The sequence below is a fragment of the Cyprinus carpio genome, chromosome A8, assembly GCF_018340385.1.
Source record: "Cyprinus carpio isolate SPL01 chromosome A8, ASM1834038v1, whole genome shotgun sequence".
Lineage (NCBI taxonomy): Eukaryota > Metazoa > Chordata > Actinopteri > Cypriniformes > Cyprinidae > Cyprinus > Cyprinus carpio.
In genome coordinates, this window is record NC_056579.1 from 913,580 (window position 1) to 928,739 (window position 15,160).

At 32.4% G+C, this 15,160-nt stretch overlaps 1 protein-coding gene across 1 annotated transcript; it reads right to left on the reverse strand.

Moving 5' to 3' along the window:
- Positions 1-5,886: 5,886 nt before the first annotated feature.
- Positions 5,887-8,972, reverse strand: LOC109074389 (prostaglandin E2 receptor EP4 subtype-like). The gene is made up of 2 exons (XM_042761531.1): positions 7,852-8,972; positions 5,887-6,504 (listed from the first exon to the last, which is right to left on the reverse strand). Exons 1-2 carry the CDS (start codon positions 8,630-8,632, stop codon positions 6,014-6,016), a joined length of 1,272 nt encoding a protein of 423 aa, XP_042617465.1. The 5' UTR covers positions 8,633-8,972; the 3' UTR covers positions 5,887-6,013.
- Between the last annotated feature and the right edge of the window lie 6,188 nt (positions 8,973-15,160).

Sequence of the window (15,160 nt, forward strand, 5' to 3'; positions counted from 1 at the left end):
TTAACCGACATCAGAACATGCTAATGTGTTATTAAATTATTGAAATATTAATTTTAAATCTCAGAGAGACTTCAAAACACTTTATAAGTTGCTTGACAAAAAAAGTTTGTGAATCCCTGATCTACATTATGAAGACATCTTCCAAAGCCCCGATAACATTTCTGATGATTTCAAACAAGTTCAAGGGAATTGGATTTCAGAGAATCGATCATGTGTTTTCCTAGCGTTCTGAAAATTTTCACATACAAATTTGTCAAAATGATTCCCGTTCACCGATCCACAAAAACGACTAAAAGTACTGTCTTATGCATTTCAGGCCAGTAGATGGCGACGTCACTTTGTAAAGAAACTTGTGCACTATATATATATATGTCACTGTTTTTACAAATTCAAGATGATAACAGTATAGTTTTCAAAAACCTGCACTTTAAAACCTGTTTTTAAAAGTTTGCATTTTCAGGCCCCCACATTTCCTGTAAATTAACGGCCAAAATGAATAAAAAGTTTTCAGTTTTTTCACTGTTGAAAGCAAGTTTATTTCTCTGTAGAAATGAAGTCAAAAGTAAATAAAATAAATAACATTTACTTGTCAACTGCTCCAACGCACAATTTGAGAGTTTGTGAGTTGATTAAAAGGCTAATGATTATTTGAATAATAAAAAAGGAAAAATAACAATAAAAATAAAATGCTTACTAAAAAGATTAAATATTTTATTAGTTTTTCTGCATCTCATGATATTAGACCGATATTAACCGATATTAGTGAACTGTGAGCATGTGAAAGTGTTGATAAATAATTGAAATATTAACTTAAAATCTCAGGATTATTTTAGCTTTGACAAAACTTTGGGAATCGCTTATGAAGATGACGTTTTTGACACAGAGTTTGCAGGTTCAATCCTTTGACAATCTGTAGCACGTGAGCAGAAAAATAGTCCAAACAGTGTCTATATTGTTTAATGTTCATTTATTGTTGATGTTTGTCCATCCAAAAATGTATTTAAAAAAATAATAAATTAAATGCTGGACATTTAGAATGGTCTAAATTAATATTCTTATGCAGTGGATCATTTTTGTATCATTGATATACTATTACAGCTTTTATTAATATTTCAAATTAGCTATTATTTTATTTTTCCATTTTCTTTTTAATTTTAATTAATGTTGTAGTGTTTTCATTAGTTTTTTTATTTTATAATTATATTATTTTTTTAATACGTCTATAAAGTTTTTAGTAATTTTTAAGTTTTAGTTATTTTAGTACATTGTTAAACTAAATGAAAATGAGAAATGTTCAAGAACAAACAAACAAACAAACAAATAAAACAAGTTTACGTTTTTAAATATTTGAAATTCAATTTTAAAATTTTCCATTTTCTTTTTAATTTCAGTTAACATTTTAGTATTTTTTTGTTTTTGTCATTGTTTTATTATTATTATTATTATTATTATTATTATAATTAATTATTTTAGTTTTATTGTTTAACATTTTTTATATAGTTTCAGTTTAGTTATTTTAGTACATCAAGTTAAACTAAATTAAAATGAGAAATGTTGTCTTGACGACTAGCTGAAATGAAAAAATGTTGTATTTAATATTTTGAATTCTCATTTTTTTATATTTTCCATTTTCTTTTCAATTTTAGTTGAAGTTTTGATGTTGTTTGTGTTTAGTAGTTATTTTTATTTTATTTATTTTTAAATATGTTTATAGTTTTTATTCAATTATATTTTTAAGAAATAGAAATTTGAGAATTGTTGCCTTAGCAACCAAGTTTTAATTAAACATTTATTTGAAATGTAAATTTTTTATTTAATTAACGACATAAAAATCCTGATACATAATAAAGTGTTTATCTGGCACTGGCAAAAAATATTGGCTAAAACTACATGGCATGTACATACAGATGATGTATAAATCTCAATTTCACAAAATTGACACTTATGACTGGTTTTCTGCTCCATGGTCACATATACATACATACATACACATATTACACATATATATATATATATATATATATATATATATATATATATATATATATATATATATATATATATATATATATATATTATATCATACATATATATTAAATCAAATAATTCAAAACCATTACAATATATTAATGATACTAAAATAACACTCAAACTTAGACACTTAAAATCTACTCATACACAATGACTAGAAAGTGAACAGGACAGAAATAAAGAGCTGAAGTCATCGACTGAGAGATGGACAGATTTCTTACCTGAGGACATCAGCTTGAAGTTCATTCTGAAACACTGATATCAAAACGATTTGTGCAAGTTTTAGAGAGACACAAACCAAATAACACTGTTGCCTGCTGATTTCCTTCCAGTAATGATGTCACTTCCTGAAGGATGATGTCTGTCTGGAAGTTAAAGGGATATTAAAGACAAAGATGATGGGAAGTGACACAGCAGAAACTATAAATTCATTATTATCAGTGTTTACTTTGGTTTCAAACACTTAGCTTAGAAAAAGAACAACAAAGAAACAGCTATTTCTGAATAAATTAAATGTCATGTTATGAGTGCAGCTCATGACAAAAATAGCCATTCCCTCAAACCAAAGTAAAGGAATTATTTAAAATTCACCCTGATGAAGAAACAAACAAACGTACATGACTTGATCTATAATGATCTTCAGTAATTGTTAGTTTGATATTTTATGTGTATTATGGTGAGGGCATGAAAATATGCTGCATACAGGAATAACTGATTTAAGTTTATATTAAATATGTTTAATGATGCCAGTGTCACAAATACAGACACTGACTAATTTTAGAAAACCAATGCTGAAATATAATCAAGGACTAACAATTAAAATCTAGAAAGCTCTATAAGCCTCATTAGACAGTTTAACTTCACAAATGAAGGTTTCAGACAGAGTTTCTCAGTTTTTGCATGAGAACAACTAACCCAAATACAAGCTTAAAGCAGAAAATCCTCACGTTTTAATCTTCATTTATTCTATTCTAGCAGTTCTTGTTTGCCGCCAGATGATGGAGACACACGCACAGGTAAGATCCACAGCAGTCCAGATGTTTGTTTAGACTTTCATATCTTATGAATGAAGTTTGGACTTGGTTTATCTGGCAACATGTGAAGGACAAGAACATCAAATAAATGTGATCATAAACAACAGCATCTTTAAACGTTCTGCCGCTGATGGGAACATTTTGTCCATTGACATTCGTGATTATTTATAATATTAATCCATCGGGATAATCATATAAACAGTGCTGCTGATGAAGAGACTTTACAAACAAACACAGAGTATCAGGATCATTGTGAGGAAATGATGGAAAGTCTTCACTAACAGGACGACAGCACATTTGCAAACTGAAAAAGAGAAAACAGTTATTAAAATGAACATTTTAATAATTTGAAGGAAAAGTACAGTATGTTTATTAATGCTCCATCCATGGAGTAAGGTTCAGAACAGCTGTTAAGGCTTTAATTGAAGTGAAGAATTGCTTGTCTTTAGCACCAAGATTTCACATAAAGATCTCTGAATTACATTTATTTGCTAATCTACACACATCTAAGCAGAATTACTGAGATCAACTCTATTAGATCTTTTGATAAATATTATTTTACCAAGGGCTGGAAATTATGCTAGTGGAAATTCTCACTTTAAAATAAAATAAAATAAAATAAAATAAATGTTCTACATGTTATTCGGGTTTGTTCTGAACACTAAACTATTTTTTTTTCCATTTCACATTTGCTTTAAGGGATAAAACATCTGGATATTTCAATTAGAATTCATTTTAAAAGGGGAGGTTTTTTTAAACATTGTATTTTTATAGTTCTTTTGCAAAAATCTGACTCAGAAATCAAAATATCAAGATGAACACAGATGCATTATAAGAGCAATTTTTACTATTTAATATGATAATTAATTAAAAAAGAAAAAGTACCATTTATCAAATCTGACAAAAAAAATGTAATAAAATAAAATACACAGCAAAAAAATAAAAATATTTTCCAGTACAAATATCTAAACATTCTTAAATGAAGATACATTTACCTGAGATGCAAAACAATTTGAGATATAAAATCTTGTTGAAAAATCAGATTTTAGAATTAGATTAGAAATTATAAATTAAGCAAATTTATACTTAAAACAAGAAAAATAAAATAATCTTGTTTCCATTTGAACTGAGTTTATTTTTCTGATCCCATTGGCAGATATTTTTTTCTAATTCTAAGCATAAATTTAATTAATTCTGATACATTTTCCAAAAAAACAAGACTTCTTATTTTAGGACATTTTCCTTCTCAAGTAAATGTTTATATCATTATTTCAAAACAATAGGGGTGGAAAACAAGTCAGAAATACTGAGGAAGAAAGTAATTTTGGGAGTATCTATTTTCTGTCTTTCTGATTTGTGATAATTTTTTTAATGGATAAAGAGATGAAATAGCTGATCTACAGTAGTTTAATGAATGCAGGAGAGCAGCGGTCATATTTACTTTGGTCTGTGATTGTAAACAAAGATTAAGTATAATTAGCAAACATTTCATGGGAACAGTTTCATCTCACGGGTTATGAAGCCTGTAAACTCATCCGTATCCTGAACATAAAGACTGTTTATTAAAAAATTAGAAGGACGCAGAGGTTGACAGATTCCTCGCCTGAAGCTCTGGGTTTAATCGTGTGTATATGAGACAGACGTCTGCTGATTTTCACATTAAACACCATCACATTTGATTAGATCTCAATCTGAGCCTAAAACAGCCACGGCACCGAGTGGAGTCCAAAAACAACAAATCACCGCAGATTTATAGATCAAAAAACCCTGCAACTTTCTCAGAGGAATCATTTCATTCGATGACGATCCTGAACATTTCATCATACATTAAACCTGCTTCTGTTTTGAAAGTCTCTTCTAGAAGGATTCTGACTGTATGTTATCAGGTGATTAAGTGTCTCTCTCATTACGAGAGCCAAACTGCACCATTTATTTATTTATCTGCTGTTTGGGAAGCAGGACACACTGAGAAACTGGAAACGTTTTTTTATGCAAACATCTCAACTAGGTTATTTCCTGCGGGGCTTGTTTTTGTTGATCTTGATGTGACTGATTTGAACTCTTCTGGAAAAACAAACACGAACGTATTCTGACAGATAGAGACGTTTAACATACTACCAAACTGATCGAAACAGTCCATGGAGACTTTATGGCTGAAAAGTTGATGGTTCACTCCAATAAATAATCTGATTTAAAGGAATAGTTCACTGCAAAAAAAAAAAAAAAAAAAAAACCTGGAAATTTTGCTGAAAATGTCAAGATTCTCAGGTTATTCGAGATCAGGATGAGTTTGTTTCTTCATCAGATTTGTAGAAATGTAGCACTGCATCAGTGTCTCAGCAATGGATGCTCTGCAGTGAATGGGTGCCGTCAGAATGAGAGTCAAACAGCTGATAAAAACATCACAATAATCCACAAGTAATCCACAGCACTCCAGTCCATAAATTCACATCTGGAGAAGACAAAAGCTGAAACAAATCCAGCATTAAGACGTTTTAACTCAGTCTATAATCCATAATAACACTTCCTCCAGTGAAAAAGTGTTCTGGTCTGAATCAGAAGATCAGATCAAGCAGCGTTTAAACAGCTCTAAACTTTAACTCTTTAGTCTTCTCCAGATGTTAACTGATGGACTGGAGTGGTGTGGATTACTTGTGGATTATTGTGATGTTTTTATCAGCTGTTTGGACTCTCATTCTGACGGCACCCATTCACTGCAGAGCATCCATTGATGAGACACTGATGCAATGCTACATTTCTACAAATCTGATGAAGAAACAAACTCATCCTGATCTCAAGATGAACTGAGAGCGAGTACATTTTCAGCAACATTTTCAGATTTTTTGGGGTGAACTATTTTTTAATAACATTTACATTTCACTCCACTGATCTGAAATCAGCTCTCGCTCAAAGTGCAGAAGGTTTTAACAGAGAAGCATCCTTGCATGTTAAATGCTCTTCTCTTCAAATGTCTCGTTGGTTATAGTCACTTGTAAGGGTTGATCTTTCGACCGACTGTCAAAAGTGTCCCGATTGGAGGATTCAGAAGAAGCGTCAGATAAGCTCCGCCCACACTGGTTTGATTGACAGGTGTCCAGGCAGCTCTCAGGTGGATATAGACACGTCTGCGAGGTATTCATCACCTCCTTCAGCTCTCGAGACACGGCGGACTGAGAGTCTCTGGAGATGATGGAGGACACCTGCACTCCGTCCATGCAGTGGAAGCCATTCTGTCCCTGCGGCATCTGAGAGCCAATCTTACAGAAAAGACACTTGATGTTCTCGATCACCTTTGAGAGAACCGCTTTACGCAGCAGGATGTAGATCCAGGGATCTAGAATGGGGTTGGTGGAGGCAAATCGGATCGCCAGCAGATCTGGATTTTTATCCAGCCGCTTCTCCACCGGTGTCTTGTACAGTTGGTTGAGAAACACCTGGACTTGAAAAGAAGATATGATTTAGTTTCCAAATTTTCATGCATTTGACAAAATAACATGTGTGATATGTGCAGCGGGGTCCAAAGGGACATCCATTTAAACTTCATAACAAATAAAATTCAGTCTTTAAAAATTTTGTTTAACTAAACCAATTACAATACAAATAAATTCAAACAAAAATTAAATAAACCATCAATTTCTGAGTGAAATTTGTTTCTAAACCAAGTTTAATACTAAGAAATTCTTACAAAATTTAATGAAACCTTCCTTTGATAATATGATAAAACATATTAAATGTTCACAACTTTTGGAGATTTTCACTTCATAGAAAAAAAGTAAATTTCACAAATAATTACAAATAAACAGCAAGCAACACATTGAATTAAATGTGAAAGTATAAGCAGAAAGATTTAAATAAAATATTTTTTTTATTATTTAAAACTTCAACATTTTTATTTTTATTTATTTTTTTTATATTGGCTAGCAGAAAAAATAGATTTTGTTTTGTTTTGTTTATAATGAAATGTTGTTCTTCGGGTTATTTCTGGACACTAAATTAATTTTATTCATTTTTCCTGATATGCTTCAAAGAATAAAAAAATCATGATTACTGACTTTAAAAAGAAGAGTTTTGTATTTTAAAGTTACCTGACCTCATCAAATACCTGACCTTAAAAACAAAACATGACCATCAACCTGAACACAGACACACTATGAACTCTTAAGCCTTTATAAAGTCATTTTAATGCATTAATTATGGTCACTGTGTAATACACTGTGTGTTCTAACCACAGTTATGATACTTATAATATACTAATTACACCTTTAGAAAGTAGAATGCATTAAAACATGACTAACAACCAATTTCAGAATCTGCAAATATCATAATGCATTATGAGTACTTTTATACTGTATTATATGTGAGATATATTTTTCTTCTTCTGGTAATTAAAATCTAAACATCAAAATAAATGTATATAATGATTCATTTTGTCAATGCTTTCTGATTAGTGATCACTTCAGATTCAGCAAATGCTAATAAAAATATTTTTTATTGATCTCGACTATTTATCCACTACTGTATCTACTGTACTTTAGTATGTGAGGTGACACTGTGACCCTGGGATATTTTAGCATGTCTGACCCTTTAAACACTTTTATCATCATCATCTTCCTCCGTGATTTATTCTATTCTGCTGCACAATGCAGAAAAACGTAAAGGAAAATCTCACGAAGCAGATCTGAACGCGCTGGCCGTGAGAAAGTTCTTGTTTTGCAGGTTTGACAGTCATATCTGAGGCAGCAGAGTGATCGGAGAGATAAAGTTGGCACAATAGTATCACAAGAACTTACAACGAGCGGAATGGAGCAAATGAGCACGACTGCGGAGGTGGCGATGAGCAGAATGACCATCTGGATCTCCGCTCCAGCGAGGCGGCTAAAGCTGCGGCTCCTGTCGGGATCAGACGCTCTGCCCGGGTCTGTACCGAGCGACGTGCGCCTGACGAACCTCCGGTGCATCCGGATGAGCGCGGCGCACACCAGCACGTTACAGACCACCGTCACCAGGATCAGCAGCGAGCTGCAGCCCGCGTACATGAAGGAAAACGCGGCGTGCGTGCTCGCGTTGGTCCGCCAGTCGATGAAGCACCAGGTTTGAGGGTACTGCATCTTGACCTCTCCGAACCCCGCGCTCGGGAGCGCGCAGAACAGTATGTTGGACGCGTAAATGGCGAGCAGCGTGACTCCCGCGAGCTTCTTATCCACGTGGTCGTTGTAGAAGTACGCGTGATTGATGGCGATGTATCTCTCGATGGACATGGCGCAGATGATGCTCAGTCCCGCGAGGGAGAAGAAAAGCAGAACGAATCCGAAGTACTGGCACAGGGGGTCTCCATCAGGCCACGCGCCCTTGACGTAAGTGGCGATGGTCACCGGACTGGCGAGGACGGTCCCCAGGAGATCCGTGACCGCCAGACCGCAGACCAGAGTGTAGAAGGTGGTCTCCTTCTGCTCCCTCCTGGACTTGCAGAGCACCACGATGGCGATCAGGTTGCTGATGACTCCAAAGATGAACATGATGGCCGGGATGGTGGGCTCCATCCTGCGCGCCGCGGTGCTGTTGTCCATCTTCTGCTCCGTTAAACTTCTCCAAGAGTCATTTTGCAGGAGTTGCTCAGTAAATCCTGCTGTGGAGCGAACAAAGTCACGACTGAGTGAACCGCCCGCCCCTCCTGCCTCACATCACACACTCATAACGGGACGCCCTTCCCGAGAAACACTCGCTGCTGCTGATGCTACTGTAGAATCACAACACACCGAAAAGCGCGCATCTCCTCTCACAACACACAGATGCAAACACTGTCTAGAAGAGTTTAACAGCGAGAGAAATCTGAATTAGCGAAAGCGAATATCAGAAACGACCGTGGCATTCACTTAAAGAGCATTTTTATTTCGGTCTAGTCGAAAATCAAACAGGTTGAAACCTGCTTTTTTTTGTCTACAAGCAAATAACACTCCCCATTAAATTAAAGTATTTTTACTTTACACCAGGACACATTGTTTGCTTTGCTGACAGCAGAAATTATTTAGGGTTTTATTAATTTTACTGATGTTCTGTTTGTGTTTTTGTTATGAATATAATGCATGTTTTTTTTTAACAAACGCATCTAAACTAAATTAAACATATAGTTTTATCTTAGTTATACTTTCATATTAGGCCTATAGCTAATTTAGCTTTTGTTCATAGTGAAATTGTTCTTGTTGAAAAAGTTGTTAAAAGGCAAAATATGAAAATATGTTAAAATGTATAATTTATAGTATAACATAATCTTTTTTATTTTGTATGAATGTTTTTGTATTTGGGAAAATAAATGTTTTTCTTTAATATTAAATACAAATGATAGTTTGTTTGTTTTTTAAGCCGGCAGGTTTTTCAACTTTAAACGTATATTTCACCCCCAAAATCTCATTTGTTCTTTCTGAGGAGCACAAAAGAATATATTTTGAAAAAAAACTGGAGATCAAACAACATTGGACCCCATTCACTTTCATTAGAGAAAAGGAAAAAATAAATAAATAAAATGCTGGGACACGCTGGGATATTTTTTCATTTATTGTGTTACATATATATTTTGGTGTGCACAGAACAGTTTTGAAATGCTTTTCCATTTTTAAAATACTTTTACTCATGACATTTGCGACCAAATTCCCTTGATACACATGCCAGTCAAAAGTTTTTGAAACAGTAAGATTTTTATGATTTCTAAGAGTATAAAATTTAAATTTAAAATATCAGCAAATCATCATAATAAAAACATCAAAAGCAGTAATATACTGAAATATTTTTACTGTTTAAAACATCTGTTTTCTATGTGAATATCTGTTAAAGTGTAATTTATATCATTTACTTCCAAAAATAATTCAAAAATGATAATAAACTCTTCAAAAACATTCAAAAATGAATAATCATTCTAATATGATGATTTACTGCTCAAAAATGTTGAAAACTGCGTATAATTTTTTTTTCAGGATTCTTTGATGAATAGAAAGTTCAGAAGAACAGCATTGATCAGAAATAGAAATATTTTGTAAAATTATAAATTTCTTTATCATCACTTTTGATACATTTAAAGCATCCTTGCTAAATAAAAGTATAAAGTGCTGAAAAATAAACTCGAGTCAATGTCATTCACATTGAACAGCTTCCAAAGAAAACAGCTCAGACCTGATTTGCATTTAGAGGGATTATGGACATTTTGACTCAGTACTGCTATTTTAGTTGGTTATTTTGCTATGTACACTTTGAATTAAACATGCATAAGTAAAAACAATAGTAATAGCTAAACGTTTGACAAATGCTTGTCTATCAGTTTAACAAGCTGCTGAAGACTGACTTCTACTCAGTCAGTGTTGAAGTTTATACTTGTGTTACCCCAAAGATACTGCTCAAATCAATAAATTACCCTCACAACTATACGGTGAGTTTAGATATGAATGTGTAATCATAAGCCGATCTCAGCTGCAAGCTGAGTTTTTGAGTTCTTCTAAACAACATCTATCTTACAGTAAAAGCACAATTACCTTCAAAGCAGGAACAAGCACAGACACGCGTTTGCCAGCGAACCGAGTGGAAAATCACTGTTTCATTCCACGTGATTTATTTTGAGAGACAGATACATTTTAACAGATGCTGCATTATATTTAATATTTAGAAACCATTTCTGTGCATAAGAGATTTAAAAGTAAATAAATAAAGTTAGGAATCCGCTTGGACTGAAATGACAAGCATTGCTTTATGATATGTTAACTAAAACCATAAAAAAACTTCTGTTACTTGAAATAAAATAAACTTTAACTGAAATAAAACATAAATGCAACAATTGCATTTATGTTTTATTTTCATTTTGTTCAACTGTAAGTACTAAAATAACTAAAACTGAATAAATAAATCTAAAATGATTTATCTATATATATATATATATATAATATATATATATATATATATATTTTTTTTTGTGCACACAACAAAATTACTAAAACATTAACTAAATTTAACACTAAAACAATATATATATATATAAACAAATAAAAAAAACTAAAATGACAAAAACACACAACAAAATTACTAAAACATTAACTAAATTTAACACGAAAACAGAAAATGTAAAAACTAATTTAAAATAATAAAAACAATAATAGTATCTCAATTATGCTAAAAATTCTACTTGAAATAAAATAAACAGAAATTAAAAATAAAACCTTAAATGCATTTTATTTAAACTAGTTGCCAAGGCAACATTTCTAATTTTTAATTAACTGTGTGTACTAAAATGACTAAAACTGAAATAAAAGTTAATACAAATACAAACATATTTAAAAAAAAATACTAAAACACTTACCATAATTAAAATAAAAATAAAATATATAAAACTAATTCAAAACATATAAAAAATATTAATAATATATGAACTTATATAGAATATAAATGAAACCTTAAACTTATTGTATTTCTTCAAGCTGCCAGAACAAGAGTTCTCATTTTCATTTAAGTTAACGATGTACTAAAATAACTAAAATGGCAAATAAATAAATTAAAAATAATAATAGTAATAAAACTTACAAAAACACAACAAAATTACTAAAACTTTAACTAAAATTAAAATGAAAACAGATTATAAAAATAAAAACAATTTCAAAAAATATTTATAAAAACTAGAATAGTATAATAGAATAGTGCCAGAAAAAAACGAAACCAGTCATTTTCAGATGAAAACCTAAACAGAGCGAGAAGAAACAGCGCTTGAGGCCAAAAACACAATCCGATTAATGCTCTCTCTGATGCAGCGTCATAATACGATTACTTCATAAAAAGGCCCAGAATACATTTGATTCGTTTAGTAGCTGTCACAGACTCACAGACGGGACATTTATTATGAAATGACACATTAAACCACTTCCAGTGGTGTGTGTATCATATCAAATCTGACATGTCACAAATTTCACAAATCAGATTTGGTGGAAAATTAGCCTTCTGATTAACGTCAACCCCAGCCACGAAATATGATTGATGATTCACATTCCCGAGTCCAAAATCAGCAGTCTGGGATTTCAGTTCAAAACAAGAACAATCCTAAAAATCTATTCAGGCAGAGCGACAAAAATGCATGAAAATAAAGACAGAATGACCAAATCAGACCAATAAGGATGATTCAATAGTGATAACTGGCGATATAATGTTGATATATAATACTCATTTAATTATAAATATTCTATAAGAATGTTTTCAGAAAATATTATCGACAAGACACAATATGAAATAAAAACATCACCTAATTTATTGGCCTGACTGATATGTTGTCTATTACTAATTCATATATTTAATTCATTAATTTGAGATCAGACTGCTTCAGTAAAACATCATTAAGAAACTACATGGATTATTTATCCTTAAATAAAATAATAATTATATTTCGGAGGACCATTTAAAATGAACTAGGTAAAGCAAAAAGGTGACAATAAGTAAGAAATACTGAACATATCCACACGCTCACTTATATTTTCATACACAAAATAAATCAAAAATTTGAAATATTAATACATTTCTGCTCATCAAGGCTGCATTTATTTGTTTAAAAATACAGTAATATTGTGAAATATTATTACAATTTAAAATAACTGTTTTCTATGTGAATCTCTGTTAAACTGTAATTTATTTCTGTGATGCGCAGCTGTATTTTCAGCATCATTACTCCAGTCTTCAGTGTCACATGATCATTCTAATATGATGATTTGCTGCTCAAGAAACATTTCTGACTATTATCAATGCTGAAAACAGTTGTGTTGCACAATATTTTTGTGGAAACCGTGATGCATTTTATTTATTTTTTCAGGATTCACAGATGTATAGAAAGTTCAAAAGAACAGCATTTATTTGAAACAGAAATCTTTTATAACAATATAAATGTCTTTACTGTCACTTTTAATCACTTTAATGCAGCCTTGATGAATAAAAATATTATTATTTACCCCAAACTTCTGAATGTTTGTTTATCACAGTGTCATATGATCAAGTGACACTGAAGACTGGAGTAATGATGCTGAAAATTCAGCTGCGCATCACAGAAATAAATTACAGTTTAACAGAGATTCACATAGAAAACAGTTATTTTAAATTGTAAAAATATTTCACTGTTTTTTTTTTTATCAAATAAATGTAACCTTGATGAGCAGAAGAGACTTCAAAATCACTAAAATCTTTATTATTCCAAACTTCGGACCAGTAGTGCATAAAGTCAAAGCATAATTTGACATCTTAAGAATATTTCACAATTTTTACTGTATTTTTGAACAAATAAATGCAGCCTTGATGAGCAGAAGAGACTTACTTCAGAAACATTAAAATATCTTAATTGTTCTGAACTTTTGAATGCTAGCATACAGCAAAAAATGGCCTTGAACTTCATCAAGTACTCAGATTAAGGTTTGATGTAGAAAGATTTGGGAAACATGAAGCACAATGTCTTTATGGAGTGATGTTTGTGTGTTTTCACGATTGAACAGCAGCCAGATTCCCAGGAACACTGAGTGAATACAGAAGAGTGTGAATAGAGGCAGATTTGAGGAGATACACACACACACACACACACACACACACACACACACACACACACACACACACACACACACACACACACACACACACACACACACACACACTACACACAACACTACACCTAAACACACACGCACGCACACGCACACTCTCACTCTCACTCTCTCACACACACACACACACACACACACACACACTCTGTCTCTCTCTCTCTCTCTCTCTCACACACACACACACACACACACACACACACACACACACTCACACTCACACTCACACACACTCACTCACTCTCACACACACACACACACACACACACACACTCTCTCTCACACACACTCAATCACTCACTCACTCACTCACTCAGTCACTCATACACACTCACACACATACACTCTCACACACATATATCACACCAATTTCACTTCTTTTGTGGAGGGCAAAAATTCAAGGATTCAAGCCTGATTTTGGCCCTTTTGTCAGGTTCCCCTGATAAGCAGCGACAGTCACAGAATGTGTTTTGTCCTGTGTGTTTGTGTGACTGTGTGATTGTGTGATTGTGTGTGTGTTCAGAGGAAAGGAAACGCTGGTGCCATGAAGAAATGCTTGACATAAAGCTGCGTGTTGACAGCAGACACGCTGGTTTGTTTGAGTTAGAAGCGGGTCAATAACAGTGCAGTGTAATACATGAAACGAAACAGAGACACACCTGCACAAATATATACTGTATATATATACAGAAGAGATGATGATGAAGAAACTAAACTCTGTGAAACACACCAACACATGCAAGAAAATATACTGGTGCTTTACCATTCAATAATTGAGTACAGTACTGCTCAGAAGTTTGGAATGATTACACTTGAATGATTTTGGAGAGTCTCTTCTGCTCAGCAAGGCTGCATTTATTTGATCAAAAATACTGTAAATATTGTGAAATATTTTTATAATTTAAAACAGCTGTTTTCTATGTGAATGTATGTTAAACTGTAATTTATTTCTGTGATGTGCAGCTGTATTTTCAGCATCATTACTCCAGTCTTCAGTGTCACATGATCTTCAGAAATCATTCTAATATGATGATTTGCTGCTCAAGAAACATTTCTGATTATTATCAGTGTTGAAAACAATTGTGCTGCATTATAAATTAACATTATGTCTTTACTGGCACTTTTAATCACTTTAATACAGCCTTGATGAATAAAATTATTGATTTATTCATTTTTAACCTTTCTAACCTCAAACTGTGTTCAACATTGATAACAAATCAGCATATTAGAATGATTTCTGAAGATCATGTGACACTGAAGACGGGAGTTATGATGCTGAAAATACAGTTGCACATCACAGAAATAAATTACAGTTTAACACATTTACACAGACAAAAATTATTTTAAATTTTAATAATATTTCAACATTGTTACAGTATTTTTGATCAAATAAATGCAGCCTTGTGACTTCTTTTGTGACATTAAAAAAATCTAAACTGATAGTGTAAATCCTGTTATTCCAGTGCATACAGTAGAGATGCCCGAGACTAAATA

Coding starts and splice junctions, on each gene's coding strand:
- LOC109074389 (XM_042761531.1), bottom strand. CDS start 8,632: ATGGACAACAGCACCGCGGCGCGCAGGATGGAGCCCACCATCCCGGCC. Junction 6,505..7,851: donor CTCCATTCCGCTCGTTGTAA/GTTCTTGTGATA, acceptor CTTCTTTTCAAG/TCCAGGTGTTTCTCAACCAA.